General features: G+C 41.4%; 1 protein-coding gene across 1 annotated transcript in view; it reads right to left on the reverse strand.

Moving 5' to 3' along the window:
• Positions 1-7,284: 7,284 nt before the first annotated feature.
• slc9a5 (solute carrier family 9 member A5) overlaps positions 7,285-15,649 on the reverse strand; it is a 38,952-nt gene continuing 30,587 nt past the window's right edge. The window contains exons 14-16 of the mRNA XM_007907605.2: positions 14,769-14,841; positions 11,329-11,463; positions 7,285-8,867 (exon numbers count right to left, since the gene is read on the reverse strand). Coding sequence (XP_007905796.2) covers positions 8,311-8,867; positions 11,329-11,463; positions 14,769-14,841 — 765 coding nt within the window. The 3' untranslated portion in view covers positions 7,285-8,310. The remainder of the gene's footprint in view (positions 8,868-11,328; positions 11,464-14,768; positions 14,842-15,649) is intronic.

Below are 15,649 nucleotides of genomic sequence, written 5' to 3' on the forward strand. Positions count from 1 at the left end.
CTAGAGGTTTGTTGTCCAGGACACAAGGAGATCTATAAAGGTTCTAAAAGTGTATCTTAAAAAGGAGTATTTTACAGGAGTCTCGGGAAAAGTCAGGAAAGGATTTCTCTTTAAAAGTGCCAGCACACATACAATGGGCCAAATGACCTTCTGTGCTGTAATTTCTATGGTGCTAAACTACCTTCTCTTTTCGAATAGTGCCAAAGGAACTTTAAAATCCACCTGAACAGACAGCCGGGACCTTCAGATGTCTCATCTGAAGAACAATACTTACAACAATGCAACGCAGTCTCGCACTGGAGTGTCAGCCTAGACTATGTCTGGACTATGTAGACAAAGTCCCGAAGTGGGGCTTGAACCCAGAAACTTCTGACTCAGAGGTTAGATAAGCTGACAAATAATTTCAGAATGCCTACTTCTACAAAAGCATTGAGAGATTTGTTTCCCCATTTCTATTCTGAACTATACGGACTATAAACTCTTGTCCATCTTGCAGACGATGACTGGCAAAAGCATATCAATCCTTTTGTATGTGTGCATCAAAGTGTCCATTTGTTTCATAGACATCCTCACCTACCCAATAGTGGCAGAGTGCCATAGGCGTTCCAATTACCTGACATCTCCCAAGGCTTACTTGTATGTCTTCTGTATAGTCTGTCTCACATCAACAAGATTAGTCTATTCTGGTCTTGGCTGAAATCTCAAGCAGACTGGCAGGAAGCCATGTTACACTTTGATGACAGATAGTGGAAACATTCACTGTAGCCATCAGCCCACATGAAAACTCTCAAACACTCGAAACAGTGCTTGAATCCTGTTAGGTAGTTGATATTTTCCAAATTACAATGATGATTTATAGCTAACTATTTTAAAAAATAAACATACTTTAGAACTTTACTTTAAACAACAAGCATTTATATAGCGCTCCTCACGTAAGGTAGCATCCCAGAACACTACTGTCACAAGAACATTACGAGTGCCCAAGTGCCGAACTCTTAGCTCATATCCTCTCCCACACCAGGCCCCGTGACCCTCACCCTCGCCCGGCTCCACCATAGGATACAGTTCAAAATCCTCATCCTCACCTTCAAGGCCCTCCTCAGCCTTGTTCCTTCCTACCTCTGTCACCTACTTACCCTATATCAACCTGTCTGCTCAACAGACTCCGGCCTACTCCATGTCCCCCGCCCGCCCCATCCTCGCTATCGGCGGTCGAGCCTTCAGCCTCTCTGCCCCACCCTTTGGAACTCCATCCCAGTCCCTTTGCCTTGCTTCCTCCCCTACCTCCTTCAAGACCCTCCTCTTCGACCGTGCCTTCGGCAACCTCGTCCCCCCCGCCCCCCCATGCCCCTGCTCGGGTCCAAATCCCTCTGACGGCCCATCGGCTTGGGACGTCCTCCCGAGGCGAAAGGCGCTTTACAGGTGTAATTTTATTGCCGTTGTTGTTGAACCGCTTCTGACTCGGAGGTTAGGGAAGAGATGCCGACTTAACTTATGGACTTCAAAACAAAAAGAGAAGAGGAGGAGGAGGAGGAGGAGGAAGGGTCAGGTTACATTTGAAAGGAATGGTCAGGTCGTAATTATCACCACTAACTCCAGAAAAAAAACACCTAAAACATGGTCCTCATTTAATCTCTCCTTTAGAACATTCTAGGCCCCTCTCCTTCGAACTCCCGTTCACTCGCGGGGCCTCGTGTTTGGCCTCGAGCCACAGGCGTCGGCTCAAACCGACAAACGGGAGTCCCGGCTCTCCTAACCTACCGGTCGCCCCCGCCCTCAGCCTCACTGGATTTTTTTATTATATTAAAAAAAATAACACGGCCGAGCAATCGGTGAGCGGGACATTTGAAGAAGCCGTTCGCTTCAACTCACCATCTCACGGAGGGGCCGCCGCCGCCGCCGCTTTCCCTCCGTAACGGTCGCGGCGCCTGCCACGTTGCGCACGTCACTTCCGCCACCCGCCAGCAAGCACGTGGTAAACGGGAGGGAAGGCGAGCCCACGTGGCGCGGACCGCGCGCGGGGTGTTGGGCGGCTTCAGGCTCGACTGGGCGGGTTTCTCATGTCAGCGCTTGGGCCCGAAAAACTGGCTCTGGGCGGGAAGGGTGGGGGTGGGGGGGGGTGGGCCGCCTGATGATTTAATTCCTGACTTAAACCCCACAGCTCCTCTCTTTTCCCCCTTTCCTTGCACCGCTTCGAAAGCACTCGGTCTCCCCATTGGCCGACTCTGCTGCCCGTGGGAGGCGGCACCTAACGTTGGGCTACTTTGGGGCTACGAAGGGTATTTCACCCCCTGGGCAACTCTTGCACGCGTGGGTGGGGAGGGGGGGGAAGGGGACGGCTGGGCGGAGACTCTCGTGGGGTACGGACAGCGGCACCGGCGAGATGGGCCGAATGTGCCGCTTAACGTGGCTTTCAGTCTACGCCGAAGCAATGACGTGGGCAATGGTGGCAACTGACGGCCATCAACCGGGCAGTTTTCAAGCACTGGAACAACAACAACAAGATTCCATTTATAGAGCGCCTTTCACGTCGGGAGGAAGCCCTCTCTCGCCCTCCACCCCACCGCCCTCCACCCCCCCAATTAGGCCCACTGTCCGACTCGAGTCCAATTGACTTTCTGCTTGAAACTCGATCTGTGGATTGAAGACAAGAACTTTCTCGCTCTTCCCCCATTATTTCTAAAGAGCCAACGTTTCTCACCCCCGAATAGGCAAGCTCGCTCATTGTTAACTTTAAAACTTACAAAGCCCCGTCTCAAAAGAAAGGTGGTTATTAATGTTCCGGTAACCAGCTACAATAGGGTGACAAATCGCAGAGTTACGGCATTTAATTTGTGAAACTAAAAGTTAGCTGTATACGACCCTCATGGGTCAAATTTACTCCTGTGTAACATTACCTACAATTGTACAATGTTATAATGCAAAATAATAAACATAAAATATTAAATCCAACAATTACAAGAGAAGGCATGCAAAAACAACAGTGAAGAGGGAATCAAGCAGTTCATATGTTATTATGGAATGGATTTTGGCAGAAGTCTGAAGTTCTGAAAAATGTATCAAATATAACATCCCTGCTTTTAAATCTGTAAAATAACAGATCCATTTCAAAAAGAAATGAGCAACTAATTTTAAGAAAGAATGTTTTAAGGCCATACCTTATTTTTAAGTTAATAAATTTACTGTTACAGGATAAAATAGCATACGAGTACTTTCACGGGAAACCTTTACTGAAGCTTCAGATCTTCAGCTCCTCAATCATTATTTGCAGACACTTGCAGGTATGGTATCCAATTCATCGAATATTAAAAAGAACTGAAGGAATGTTTAAGTAAATGTGGTCCAGGGAATGGACAATTCCTAGCATGTCCCTTCCATTAAAAGAATTATTGAAAGAATTCACTTGTCAAATCCAAAAATAACACTTAGCAAAGAGGCGACACATCAATCTTGTAGAATGGACTTCTAGACAATTCAGAACATGCCTGCTTTCAAAAGGAGACCTGGTATTTGATGAAAGAGGGACAATTATTGCAATTTGTATACAATCTGCTCAAAATATTTTCAAATGATTGAAGTACAAAAATTGTACTTGGAGGACTAACCCTCTTCCCCCCTAGTAGTCATAGCTAACAATCCCCCAGATAAAACTGGTCACCTAATAATCCCTGCATTCAATTTTTGTACATGATATACTGTAATTCCTTTCATGGCAGAAAAACATTTCACAGGATATACTGTGAAGTGCAGTGATTGTATTTGTGTATGCAAATATGGTGGTGAATTTGCAATGTCCCGCAAATAGCCATGAAGTACATGACAACAAAAACAAATTGCCGTTATAGAGGGCCTTTCATGTTGGGAGAACATCCAAGGCACTGGACAATGAAATAATGACCAGTTTTATTTGTGGGGATTCTTAGCTATGACAGTGGAAGAAACTCTTTTTTCTTTTTAGATAGTGGAATCTTTAACATCCACCTGAACAGGCAGACAGGATCTTGGTATAATGTCTTATCTAAAAGATCGCATTGGAGTGTGAGCCTGGACCGAGTTCAAAGTGCCGACATTGGGCTTCAAACCCACAACCTTCTGACTCAGACAAGAATGCTACCAACTGATCCAGACTGACACCTTCAAACTGTCACCTATGATAATAACAGATGGTTGGAAAATCAATAACAGCTTGTATTTAAATAGCACCCTTACGTAAAATATTTTTTCAGATCACTTCACAGAGATATTATTCCTTTGTGAAGGACGCTGCATAAATCACTAAGGAAAACTACTAAAATGTAATTAATTTTATACTTCCAGATTATGGGGCACCCAGATATGTGCAGCTTGTTATGTAACCACAGATCCGGGCTACAAATCTAAAATTGCAATAAACAATAAATGTTTAAACTCTCTCAATAACTCAATATATTTTGAAATATATTAAGAAGCAAAAGCAACACTTAGTGAACTTTGAGTGAAGAAGGAGATAAAACAAGTTCCAGGAACACTCAAGAGACTTAGTTTAGGATAGCCACAGTACATCCAGCTTTTACAGCCTGGCACAGATTCCGCTCACAATTACAGTACTTTAAGTATTTCCGCTCTGCGCAATGCAAAATAACGGCTTACAGGGGAAGCGAGCTAGGCTTTTGCCCATTTTGACGGTTACCTTGCAATTATAACTGATGTTCTCATTTACTCTTGGCTGATTTTCTAAGACTACAAACATATTTCCAACATTAAGAACCAAGTTAACGGACATCTGTTTATTTCTCTGCCTCTGCACAAACCCTTCAAACTCACATGAACTATCAATTTGCTTTGCTCTAGTCCCACACAGTCTCTTGGAGATTTTACCTGATGCCAGGGATTCCACCCACGATAAAATAAAGATACTAGAATGACCATCTACTCTAAAATTGGCGTTTTTTAAGCATGATTCATAAATTTGATTAAACATGTATTTAATGTGCTAGGGGTGGAACCTGAATAACTGCTTGACCCTTTTGACAATGTCTAATTGGAACGTCAACTCTTCAATAAACGATTGAACACATGGCAAGATTATTTAATGGTCACGGTAGCAAACTGAAGCAAGTATCTCCTCCTCCCAGTTACTCAAGACCCTCCAGGTAATCTTTCTACTTCCACACACACTATCCAAAAGATAATATTTGCATAGTCCGATATTCAGTTTTGACAAACATTCTTTAGATCCACTAATCCACAATGCTGAATGTGTAGCTGGCTGGTTATTAGTGAAGTTACTGAGCTCTGGAGGGGCATACTCCTAATGGGAAATGTCGCTGTGTCCCTGACAGTGAACAGTTCATTGCAATGTAAATGTGGAACAAAATAGGTCCCAGATCCTGTAACCTCAAACAACATTAAAAACAAGAGCAGGTTTGCAATTTTATTTTCTTAGTATAGAACTGCACAGCTATGGCAGAGAGTTTCCCTGCTGTTACCATTGATTCTGTAAACTAATGAAGGGAAACCAATCTAACAATGACTATATTTTATATATATATTTATTTTTATCAAACCAGTATTACTGTTCCTTTACACAGAATAAAAGACATAATGAACTTCACTGTTAAGAATACGTCTTTACAAAATGGTAATACGATATCAACGAAAATGAATGCATTGAAACCAGAGTGTCAACCAACATGTGAACAGTATAATTACAAGAGAAGAATTCTTCATAAAATGAAAATTCGGATAACTAATTCATGTCTTCACATAAGGATTATGCAGCTTTTATTACATTCAGTTTTGGAGAAAATCAAAATAACTTAATCCAAAATGAAGGCACACAGTTTTTATACATATACATATATATTTTAAATTTGGTCAGTTATTCATACTGTATATTGTGTCTTTGGGTATTGAGGTTGAGGCATACTGAGATGTAGATATCTAGATATTTTGCCTTTGCATCCTTTAAAGGGGGAATTTACAGTCATTTATACAATATTATTCAATTGAAAATATTACTATGATACACTTGCTTTCCAAAGCTAATTGTTTGGACAGCTCTTTATCTTTGTATAGTTTAAAATAATTGCTCAAGTGTAACATGATCAGAAAATACTTCTAGGAAAGAAATTGGTGCATTAAAAAGCAAGAGAACAAAAATACCTTGCAATCATTTTTCTTATTTTGAAATAAAGCAGAGTAGGCTTTAGCAAATGCACAACAGTTCATTACATTAAAATTCCATAGTATGTTAGAGCTATAGTAACTTCCGTCCAGCGCCTTGGGACGTCCTCCCGACGTGAAAGGCGCTTTCCAAATGCAATTTTTTTGTTGTTATTTTTACCGGCCCATTCCTCAGATATGCTGTTTTATAAAAAGCACAATGCTTAGTTACTGGCAAAGCATTCCTCGTCAAAACGTATTGGAAGCAAAACATGAGTATTAAAGGGTCGAATCTTTCTCTTACTTGTTAAATATAATGCACCCTTACTGAAGTTATATTGTGCAAAGCCACCACCATTTCTTCTACTCAAATACAATTGTTCAATCAGTCCTTGAATATGACAGTGTAGCCATGTTGTCGACAATAGAGAGGCTCATTCTATAAGTCATTTGGATTATTTTCTCAAAATGTAACGAAACATAAGAACACTGCCCAAAACAGAATAAAACATTTTCTGTTGTCTGATCCCATCCAGCTTTAATTTTTAATGTCTTTAAGGACAACATTTCACTGCTTGAGAAATAAACAAGTAGAGTAGAAGGCAGCAAAATTGTTAAACTAGATTCTCACATTAAGGGCTAGCTGGCCAAATTCTGCTTTGAATGAAGAAACCCAGGTAGAAATTTCACATGGGTATAAGATTTACTTTATTAACGTAGCATTCAGAGTCCAGAATTTGGCAAATCGTTGAATCCAGTCTCAACTTTCTCGTCTGTTTTCCGTCAGTCATTCTTAGAAGAACTTATAGAATTGTTTAATTTGGTTAGCTGAATGCCTGATGCATACGGAAACCCATCACTGTGTTTGCGAGTCTCCAAACCTGAGTTTCACATGTATATGCCATGGAAATCTCCGTGTCTGGAATGCAATGTCTCTCCCTGGAGGGACTCACTCTGTTTATCTAATCCCGAGAGTATTAGGCAGACATTGGGAAGAGTCAAGGCTTGGGGAAGCCAGAGTCTGCATTGGGAGTACTGCTGGAGTTTAATCAGCTAAAATCACACAGCATGACTAACACGTAGAACACCTCCAATTTATAAGAAAAGGCTGAATTTAAGAATTTACTAAATTCTGCTTGTTCTGAAATGCTACATTAATAAAGTAAATCTCGACTCAAGTTCAATGTTACTCTAATGCTTCTTATATTTTTTGTGATTAAAATTGGTTTTGGTATGAGATGTCCAATGCACTATAAAGAGTGAGGTAAAAACATTATCAGCAAAATCCAAAGGATGGCTGTGATCGATAAGTATACGTTAGATAACCGTAAACATTTCACATATTTCATAATTAATATAAACTCCTTCCAAAACGTGCAATTGTTATTAAAAATGTGTAAGCAGTATTTAGATCTGCCGTTCCGAGTTTTCAAAGATTACACTTTTAAAATGTAAAATGATAAAATCACATCAATGTCTAGACATAAATAGCTTCATGCAATTCATTAAAAACAACATTGCTCAAGTACTGTACATCAATAGCTAAGTATGAAATGTGAGAAGACAATTAAATTCAACCTTAAGTTTTAAGCTTTTCCCCTCAGAAGGTTTATCTTGAATGCAACCCCCTTTCCGGTGATTGAAATGGAAAAGCTAGAGACTTCAATGCCTAATGCTGGACCATGTTTCTTGTTTGCTCTCATTCCTCTCTCTCTCTGTGTTTCTCTCGATGAAAACTAAATCATTCCACACACTGGGAAACGCAGGGTTTGACATTCCAAGCGTGCCTGGCACATCAGACACTCAAATCAGAGCGCTGATATGATCAGACAATCAGATCTGCTTAATAAAAATCAATTTAAAACATTAAAGCACAGAAGCAGACCATTCGTCCCATTACGAGAGCTAGTTACTCTAATCTCATTCCTTGCTCTTTTCCATAAGCAGCAAGATGGGGAATTTTGAGAAGATTGAAATCAGTACAAGAGAATGCTGTGTTCATGTTCCCCACTTATTTTTAAGTTGTAAACAAGCTTGCTCACAAAACACGCCATCTCTTTTAAAAGATCCTCCAATATTTTTATAACATTCAAAATCAAAACACTTCACAGCATTAAAAAGTTACGGGTCTAACTTAGCTCCTGGAAAATTTCAACTGAAATTAAATTAAAGGTCAGTCTGTGGACTAGTGGACTTCTCTGATTGTCTCGTATTGTATGGCGAGGAAGTAACCAAACTCTTTAGAGCAGAGACATAAGAGGGTCTGTGGAATGTTACTGGCCACCTAGAACTTACAAACCCAGCAGGTGGCACAAGTCTACTGTCATTTTCGGTAGACATAAGGGGCTGTAGCTCCTGCCGCTGAATAGACTGCTCTGTGTCCTCATCAGCACTTCTTTCGCTGGCCAGGAAGGGATCAGGAAACTGGAAATGGACACATTGCTGTGCCACTGGCAGGACACCTGAACAAGCTCGTTCCTCCAGGGTGATGTTGAAGGTCTTTGCCTGAAACACGGAGTCGGGTACTGGAGACGAGACCGGACTCTCTAAGGATGATATACTTTGATTCCAGGCCTGCTGCAAGTCAACTGGCACAATCTTGGTGGCTTCCAATGAAACGCATGCCGGTAGGTCACCCTGATCTCCTTTCCAAGGAAGCTGCTTTTCAGCAGCTGTAGGGGATGATTGGATGATGCAAGGGCTTTGAGGATTTTCAAAATTACCTGGATACATAAAGTTAAAACAAAGTTAAAGACACTCAATAAGTTCTTAACCTGACAATCTGCATGACATCTGCATAGTTTTGTAAACAACAGTTTATTTTGAAGGAATGTGCATCTGTATCATCAAAGAGAGAGAGAGTGGAGGTTGGAAAAGTAGCATTAGATCAGTGGTAAAGGCACTAAGAGAATGAAAGCTGGAAAGGGAAATTAAAATGTGCATGTAATGTTTGTACAAACTGGAAGCAAATTGAAATTGAGCAGATAAAGACTTTGGAGAGATAACTCACTATTTTATAAGGAATTAAAAGATAAAATATTGGAGCCATTACCAAATGATATACCATGCATGGACTACCCACTCGGAACAGAAGCATCTACACTTACGAATGGGTAAGGCTAACATCACAACAGTACCTGTAATATGAATCAAGTAACTGACACAGAGACAAAAATAGTCGTCATTGTTCAACTACGATGATGGCTTATCAAGCGTGCACATGTGCACACACACACGCTGGAAGAGGAATCATTTTTGCAACAAAACTTGAAGCTGAAGAGAGAGATGTTGTCCCCATTTCAAAAAGAAATAATTACTAATCTTTCTTAAAAAATATTTTACACACACACACAATTTGGGGGGGGGGTGGTGATAGAAATAAGAATTGTGTGTATTCATAGTATTCTACAGGTCAACAAAGCACTAGCAATTTCAAACAAGATGCGTAAGATGACAATGCTTTTTCATCCTTTGTCCAGGTGTAATATTTTGAGTTTTCCGACAATGTAAATGCAGATACATTTTCTAATTCTTTTTAGTTTAAATTTGGAAGCTGCTTTTCCCACAGTTCTTTCTGGCTGTGGCAGCAAAGCGGTTTCCAAATTAAAACCCACTTTAATATGATTTCAAAATTCTGCACGATTTTAGATGTGAAGGCAGCATTAGTAAAGCTAAGACCATGAGTAATTTCGGACCCCCGGAAGCCAACTCTGCTGCTTCGGGCAGAGTTACTCCAGAATGCTGCACACACAACATTTGATAGGTGAACTTTCAGAGTTTGTCTCTAATGTACAGGGGTGGCTGAAGAGTTAAAGGAGCAGAGCAGAGCCAGAATGAAAGGAAGGAAGAAGTTCTCAAATAGAATTAAAAAAAGTCACATCATTTACTGTTGATCTGTATGTTGCTGCTCTTTTTGTGTAGGCAACTGGGAGTCTGTAGAGTAAGTGCTGATCTTGCGGAGTTGAATGAAACCAGGTCTCCCTATCTGAGCACTCTGTGAGAGGATGGGCTCGTCATATTGTAATCTCCAAGGTGGCTCTTTCTTGGAAATCTCAGACTCTTTGCCGCCGCTGGTTTGGCTAATGTCTGAAACAAGACTTTGCGTTATCTAGGATAAAGCCTCTCAAAACCAGCAATAGACAAGGTAAGTAAAAGATGAAACTTCATTGCAAGAAAATATATTCTTATTCTAATAATACTTGCATTTTTCATTGAGACGTCTCAAAGGGCTTCACAGAATATATTGTAAAATGGACTGACTGTATTTTGGGGGCGAAACACGGCAGCCAACTGCACACTGCAGTCGTGGATTGAGTGACCAACATTTTGTTTCTAGCTTTGGTTGACATGGGAATCAGGGACAATTTTTTCTAAAGTTTTAAAAAATATGAAAAAAATTCTCTGCACCTGGATTCTTCATAGACCTTTCTTGGAATACTTAACATTTCTGTGTTAATCGGCGCTCATATTATTAACGCAGGTTTCCTCTAATCTCTGGCTCCAAACCAGCCAATTCTCAAAATGTTCCAAAATCTCAGTATTTGCATCTTGTTGAAGCTCACAGTGGAGAATTGCAATATGTTTTGAAGAGTGAAAGTGGGGCTTAATGCTCAGAACAACTACGCATCCAATGCTCTAAATCTGAATACATTTACCACGATTCCTACATTCTCAACAAGTTCCATGTCTTTGAAACGTGATCGGTGATGATTTTATAATAATCCTTGCATTTGATGTAGCGCTTTTCACGTCTTCTCGACGTCTCAAAGCGCTTCACAGAATATGCTGCAAGGTGAATTGACCGTATATTTGTGGACCGTATATTTTAGGCTCATCGAGCAGCAGTCAGTCCTGCAGGGATGTAGAAGAGCGTTGCACTCTCACCTCATGTGTAAAGCAATACAAGAGGTTTAGAGTTGTCTCATCTCTACTTCGAGTAGCATCATTAATAGAAAACTAAATGTAAGCCTCATTTTACCGCCACCACCAAGAACACCCACTTGCATTTGTATAGTGCCTTTCAGGCAGGGTAGCGTCTCGGAGCGCCAAAAAATGGGCGCAGTTTAACGATTTTGCGTCAACCCACCTAACAGGACAGCCTCCTCAAATCAGTTACTGAAGGATGCTACAATTCCGAATACTTAGAGCGAAGCGTGGAAAATCTTCTACAATTCTGCATCATACCTGAAATCTTTCTTTGGTTACAAAGGTCGCCTGTTTGTGCCATGAAAGTGATGCCTTCGTCCGCCTCCTGTTCTCGCTCTGTTGCAGGAGTGTCCTGGGCTTCATCCTCTGAGTCGTACTCTACAAAAACCGGAACTGAGAGAGAAAGTGACAGAAAAGAAAGGGAGGGTTGCTCCAATTTGCTGAGCACATGCTGCATGACTGCTGGTGATTCACAGCATAAATAGGGCTGGCCTGAGAAAGCACGAGTCACACTGGAGCCCGGCTCCCAATATCACCTGGAGGATGTGGCTTTCGGAGCTGTGAAGTTTGTACCCAAGCAGACGCCCAGCAATGCCAGGCCCCTACAATGCCATCCCACTGTCACGGTTGGGTAATAGTGCAGTGAGCCTAAAATTATCGGTGAGCCTAAAATAATCACGGATCACACCGGCATGTTTCAAAGACATGGAACTTGTTGAGAATGTGGGAATCGTGGTAAATGTGTTCAGATTTAGAGCATTGGATGTGTAGATGTTCTGAGCATTAAGCACCACTTTCACTCAATGCATCCAATAAAAGTCCCCACCTGCTTATTGCTCCTCATTGATTATTTGTTCCATGAGTTAATCTTGCTACAATATATCTTACAAAGCTTTTGGTGGCATCGCCCAATCTCGACTTGTTAATATTTGTGCTGTTACTGTGTCAGATTAAGATGAGCACAGAATTGCATCACTTGTCAGGGGCTTACTGACACTAAGCCATCCAGATTCCCAGAGCTTTCTCAGATAAGGCGGCTCAGTTTTCATCAAGACTGACAGATCAGTGGAATAACTGGAATAACCGGGGATCTAACACTGATGGGGTCTCCACCAGTGCTTAATGTTCTCAGATTAGGGCTTTCCCAATGCTCTCAAATTTAATGCACTGTTTTAGTAAAAGGAAACCAAACCTCAATTTTCTTCTAAATGATATTCAATTGCTATACAGAATGTGCATGTGCAAGTTTAGCTAGTATATAGTAGGCATAGATAAATAATAATCCTTGCATTTGATATAGCGCCTTATCACGTCTTTGAGATGTCTCAAAGCTCTTCACAGGATATACTGTAAAGTGAATTGACTATTCATTTTGTGGGTGAAACGCAGCAGCCAATTGTGCAAGGAATTTGAAGGAATTATTATCCCCGGAAAAGCGATACGCCAATTGGCTAACAATCTGGTTCCTATGTACTGCTAGGTAAACAGAGGCGTGTGAAGTAAGGAAACTTGCCCAACATTTCGCCCTGCCAGGAATCGAACCCAGGTTTCTCGCTTGCGAGGCGATTGCTCTTACCACTGAGCTACAGCACTCCTAGATGCAAATGAAGAGAACCAGTATTTACCCCTGCGTAACATTTCATCTGCCAGATTGAGTTACCACCAAGTCAATTATTATTTATTATATTCTTCTTCTTATTAAATCTAAATGTTCTATTGGTGGTGGCAGAATGGATCTTGGCAACAATTGCAAATGCCATGATCCGGAGGAGATGAATGTGTCCAGAGGCAAAGTTATTGTCCTTGGGTGACTGGTTCCCTAATAGCTTAGAGCAGTTGGACACAATCAGGTGGCAGATGGAGACTGAAGGGTAAGCAATGTTAATTCCCAGGCGTAACAGAATGGACAAAATTTATCAAACGTGGACCAATATTGTCCTTCCGTCTGGTGTATAAAAAAACCTCACAAACCCCAAGCAGAGCGTGCTGTCCATTACTTTCCAAATTCACCTCAGGCCTGCTTGTCCTGCTGTATGCTAGCAATGCTGCAGACAAGCTGCTCAGCAAAGTGTGATCAGATATTAAAAAAAATGGAAGGTACTGTAGTTTGAAAGTTGCTACCTTGAATACTAAACTTCACTCAATATGTCATTCTCTAAGACCGAGGAGTAATACTGTGCCACTCACTGTAAATACCAATCATAAGCTTCCAACGCACCCACCATCTCTTGGCTGTCACATTTCCCAAGTTGCACCATCAAGAGGCGAAGGGCAGGGGAAAGTCATAGGGTTGCAACAACAGCCTTACCTTATTTTCCAATTGCACCAAAATATAGAGAGAACCATTTAATTTTCAGGAAGCCCATGCTTTCTTCAGATTGTTAATATATTGTTGTAAAGACCCACACTAGGCTTCTATCTCTAGGCGCCTCCGCACTAGGCAACCATGATCAACTCCATCCTTGCCTGGCTCCACTGGCTCTCCATCCCCAGAGGACTCAGTTTAAGATCCTCGTCCTCACTTTTAAATTCCTCCAGAGTCTTGCCCCACCCTAACTCTGCAACCTTCTTAAACCCTGCCAACCCCTCACACTACCTTTGCTTAGCAGGCACTGGCCTGCTTCACGTCCTCTACCCTGACTGTCTCACCCTCAGTGGCCTGGCTTTCGACCTATATCTTTTTACTCTCTGGAATTCCATTCCCTTTGTCTCAATCCTTCCTTTGCCTCCTGCAAGGTCCGTTTCAAAACCTTCCTCTTTGAGCGTGTTTTTGGTCATCTTTCCCTCCCGCATTGCCCTTGGCCCCCACTACCCTGAATGTAATCCCTAGTTCAAGTGGAAACCTATGACTGTCCAGCACCTTGAGATGTCTTCCCGATGTGAAGCTGTATAAATGCAATTTGCTGTCACTGTTATTGTTGTAGTAAAATGGTGTTTGTGTCTTTAGAAGTTAATAAGACAAAAATAACTTTGAAAATTGAGACAAGAAATATTTGGAAAATTTTGTATCGTAGGGCAATGGCCTAAAGCTTAAGGCCAAGGCATTTTCAAGCCTCAAGTTTCTAACCATTAATCATTTGCAAATACCAAGGCTCTGCATTATTCAGACCCAAATGGAGTGTAAATAATTGCATTGAAGGTGTCTACCAGACAGAAAAGTTAACATAAGAAGTACCATCCTTCTCACACTTAGATTAAACTAATAAATCTCTCCTGAGGTATATCCTGGAGCCTCATTCCTTCAAACATGACAACGAGAGACAACTTTAATCCTGGCGTTTGACAAATGCCAAATATAAAGTTGCAGGTTTGCATTAAGCCCATCCCAAAGATCCGAAGAGCAACATGTCAATGCTGAGTTCACCTGGCCTTCGGGCATCCGTGGATCTGTCGAATACTAATTCAGCTTCACTGAAGCAGTCGACAAACCTTTAAAAATGTACTTAAAAGGCACTGCTGTTGTATTATATAGCCTCGGGTTGCATTCTATCCACTCCTTTCCTAAACGTAGGTGAAACTCAGCCTTCTTCTCAACAGAAAAACATTGGTGCTCATCTGCAAACAATCCCATCAAGTATTTTGGGTGGATTTTTAAACATGACATGGGGTGGCCAGGATATCTGCTGCAGTTATATAACAGAAATCATACCAGGACATAAAACAGCCCATTCTTAACTCATCAACGGTAACACACTCACCTGCCTCATGCCAGTTTACACTTCTCTGCAACTTATTGTCAGGTACTTGACCGTTTATGTCTTCAATATTTCTCTGAATTAAAAAAAAGGAGAAAACCTGAATTCATTCAGCAATAGTACAGCCATGAAGTATGCAAGCACGCAGAAAATGGGAACACACAGATTGGCGTCTGAAAGAGAAAGGTAGATTAATGTTTCTACATTCTTATAAGTGTTCCAAGATGCTATCTTGTGTGAAGGGCGCTATATAAATGCAAGTTGTTGATGGTGGTGGTGTTCTCAGATTGCTAGTGTAACCATTACAAATGTAGATTGAGCATTGTGAGTTGGAGTAGAAATGCGATGGAGAGTATCTGAATTGTTAAACTTAGTGCTTTGGATCAAGCATTCACCTCACTCCTGTTCCTCTGTAGTGGCCCAACCTACACTGACAAAAGAGGGAATGGGGTTTAACAGGAAGTATTGTTTGTATGGGACATAATTCAGCACATTGATTCAAGAGTCTTGAGGAGGGACATTAACAAAAATAATTTCTCTCTCAGATTTCCCCCCCACCCCAGAATTCCGATATAAATTTCAAGCCTGGTTCAATGGTCTCCAGTAACCCTTTGCCCATAGAATCAAACTGATCCCATTCGACCAAAATCAAGACAAACTGGTTGCTGAGATCCTCTTGAGGTTAGGGTCAGCGCCAAGTCTAACCGCTCTTTGCTTTAATCTTAGAAGCTGATGTTTTGCCATCTGAGAGTGTTCTTTCAAACAGAACAATAAGCATTGGACTCTGTCAGTATCGGATTGTCATTTGCAGTCTGCAGGGTTGTTCCTTTATATAGTGTCCAAGCTGGAGACACTAATTGCTTGCTGCAATAGGTAAACCACTG

Source organism: Callorhinchus milii, unplaced genomic scaffold (assembly GCF_018977255.1).
Source record: "Callorhinchus milii isolate IMCB2004 unplaced genomic scaffold, IMCB_Cmil_1.0 Scaffold14, whole genome shotgun sequence".
Taxonomy (NCBI): Eukaryota; Metazoa; Chordata; class Chondrichthyes; order Chimaeriformes; family Callorhinchidae; genus Callorhinchus; species Callorhinchus milii.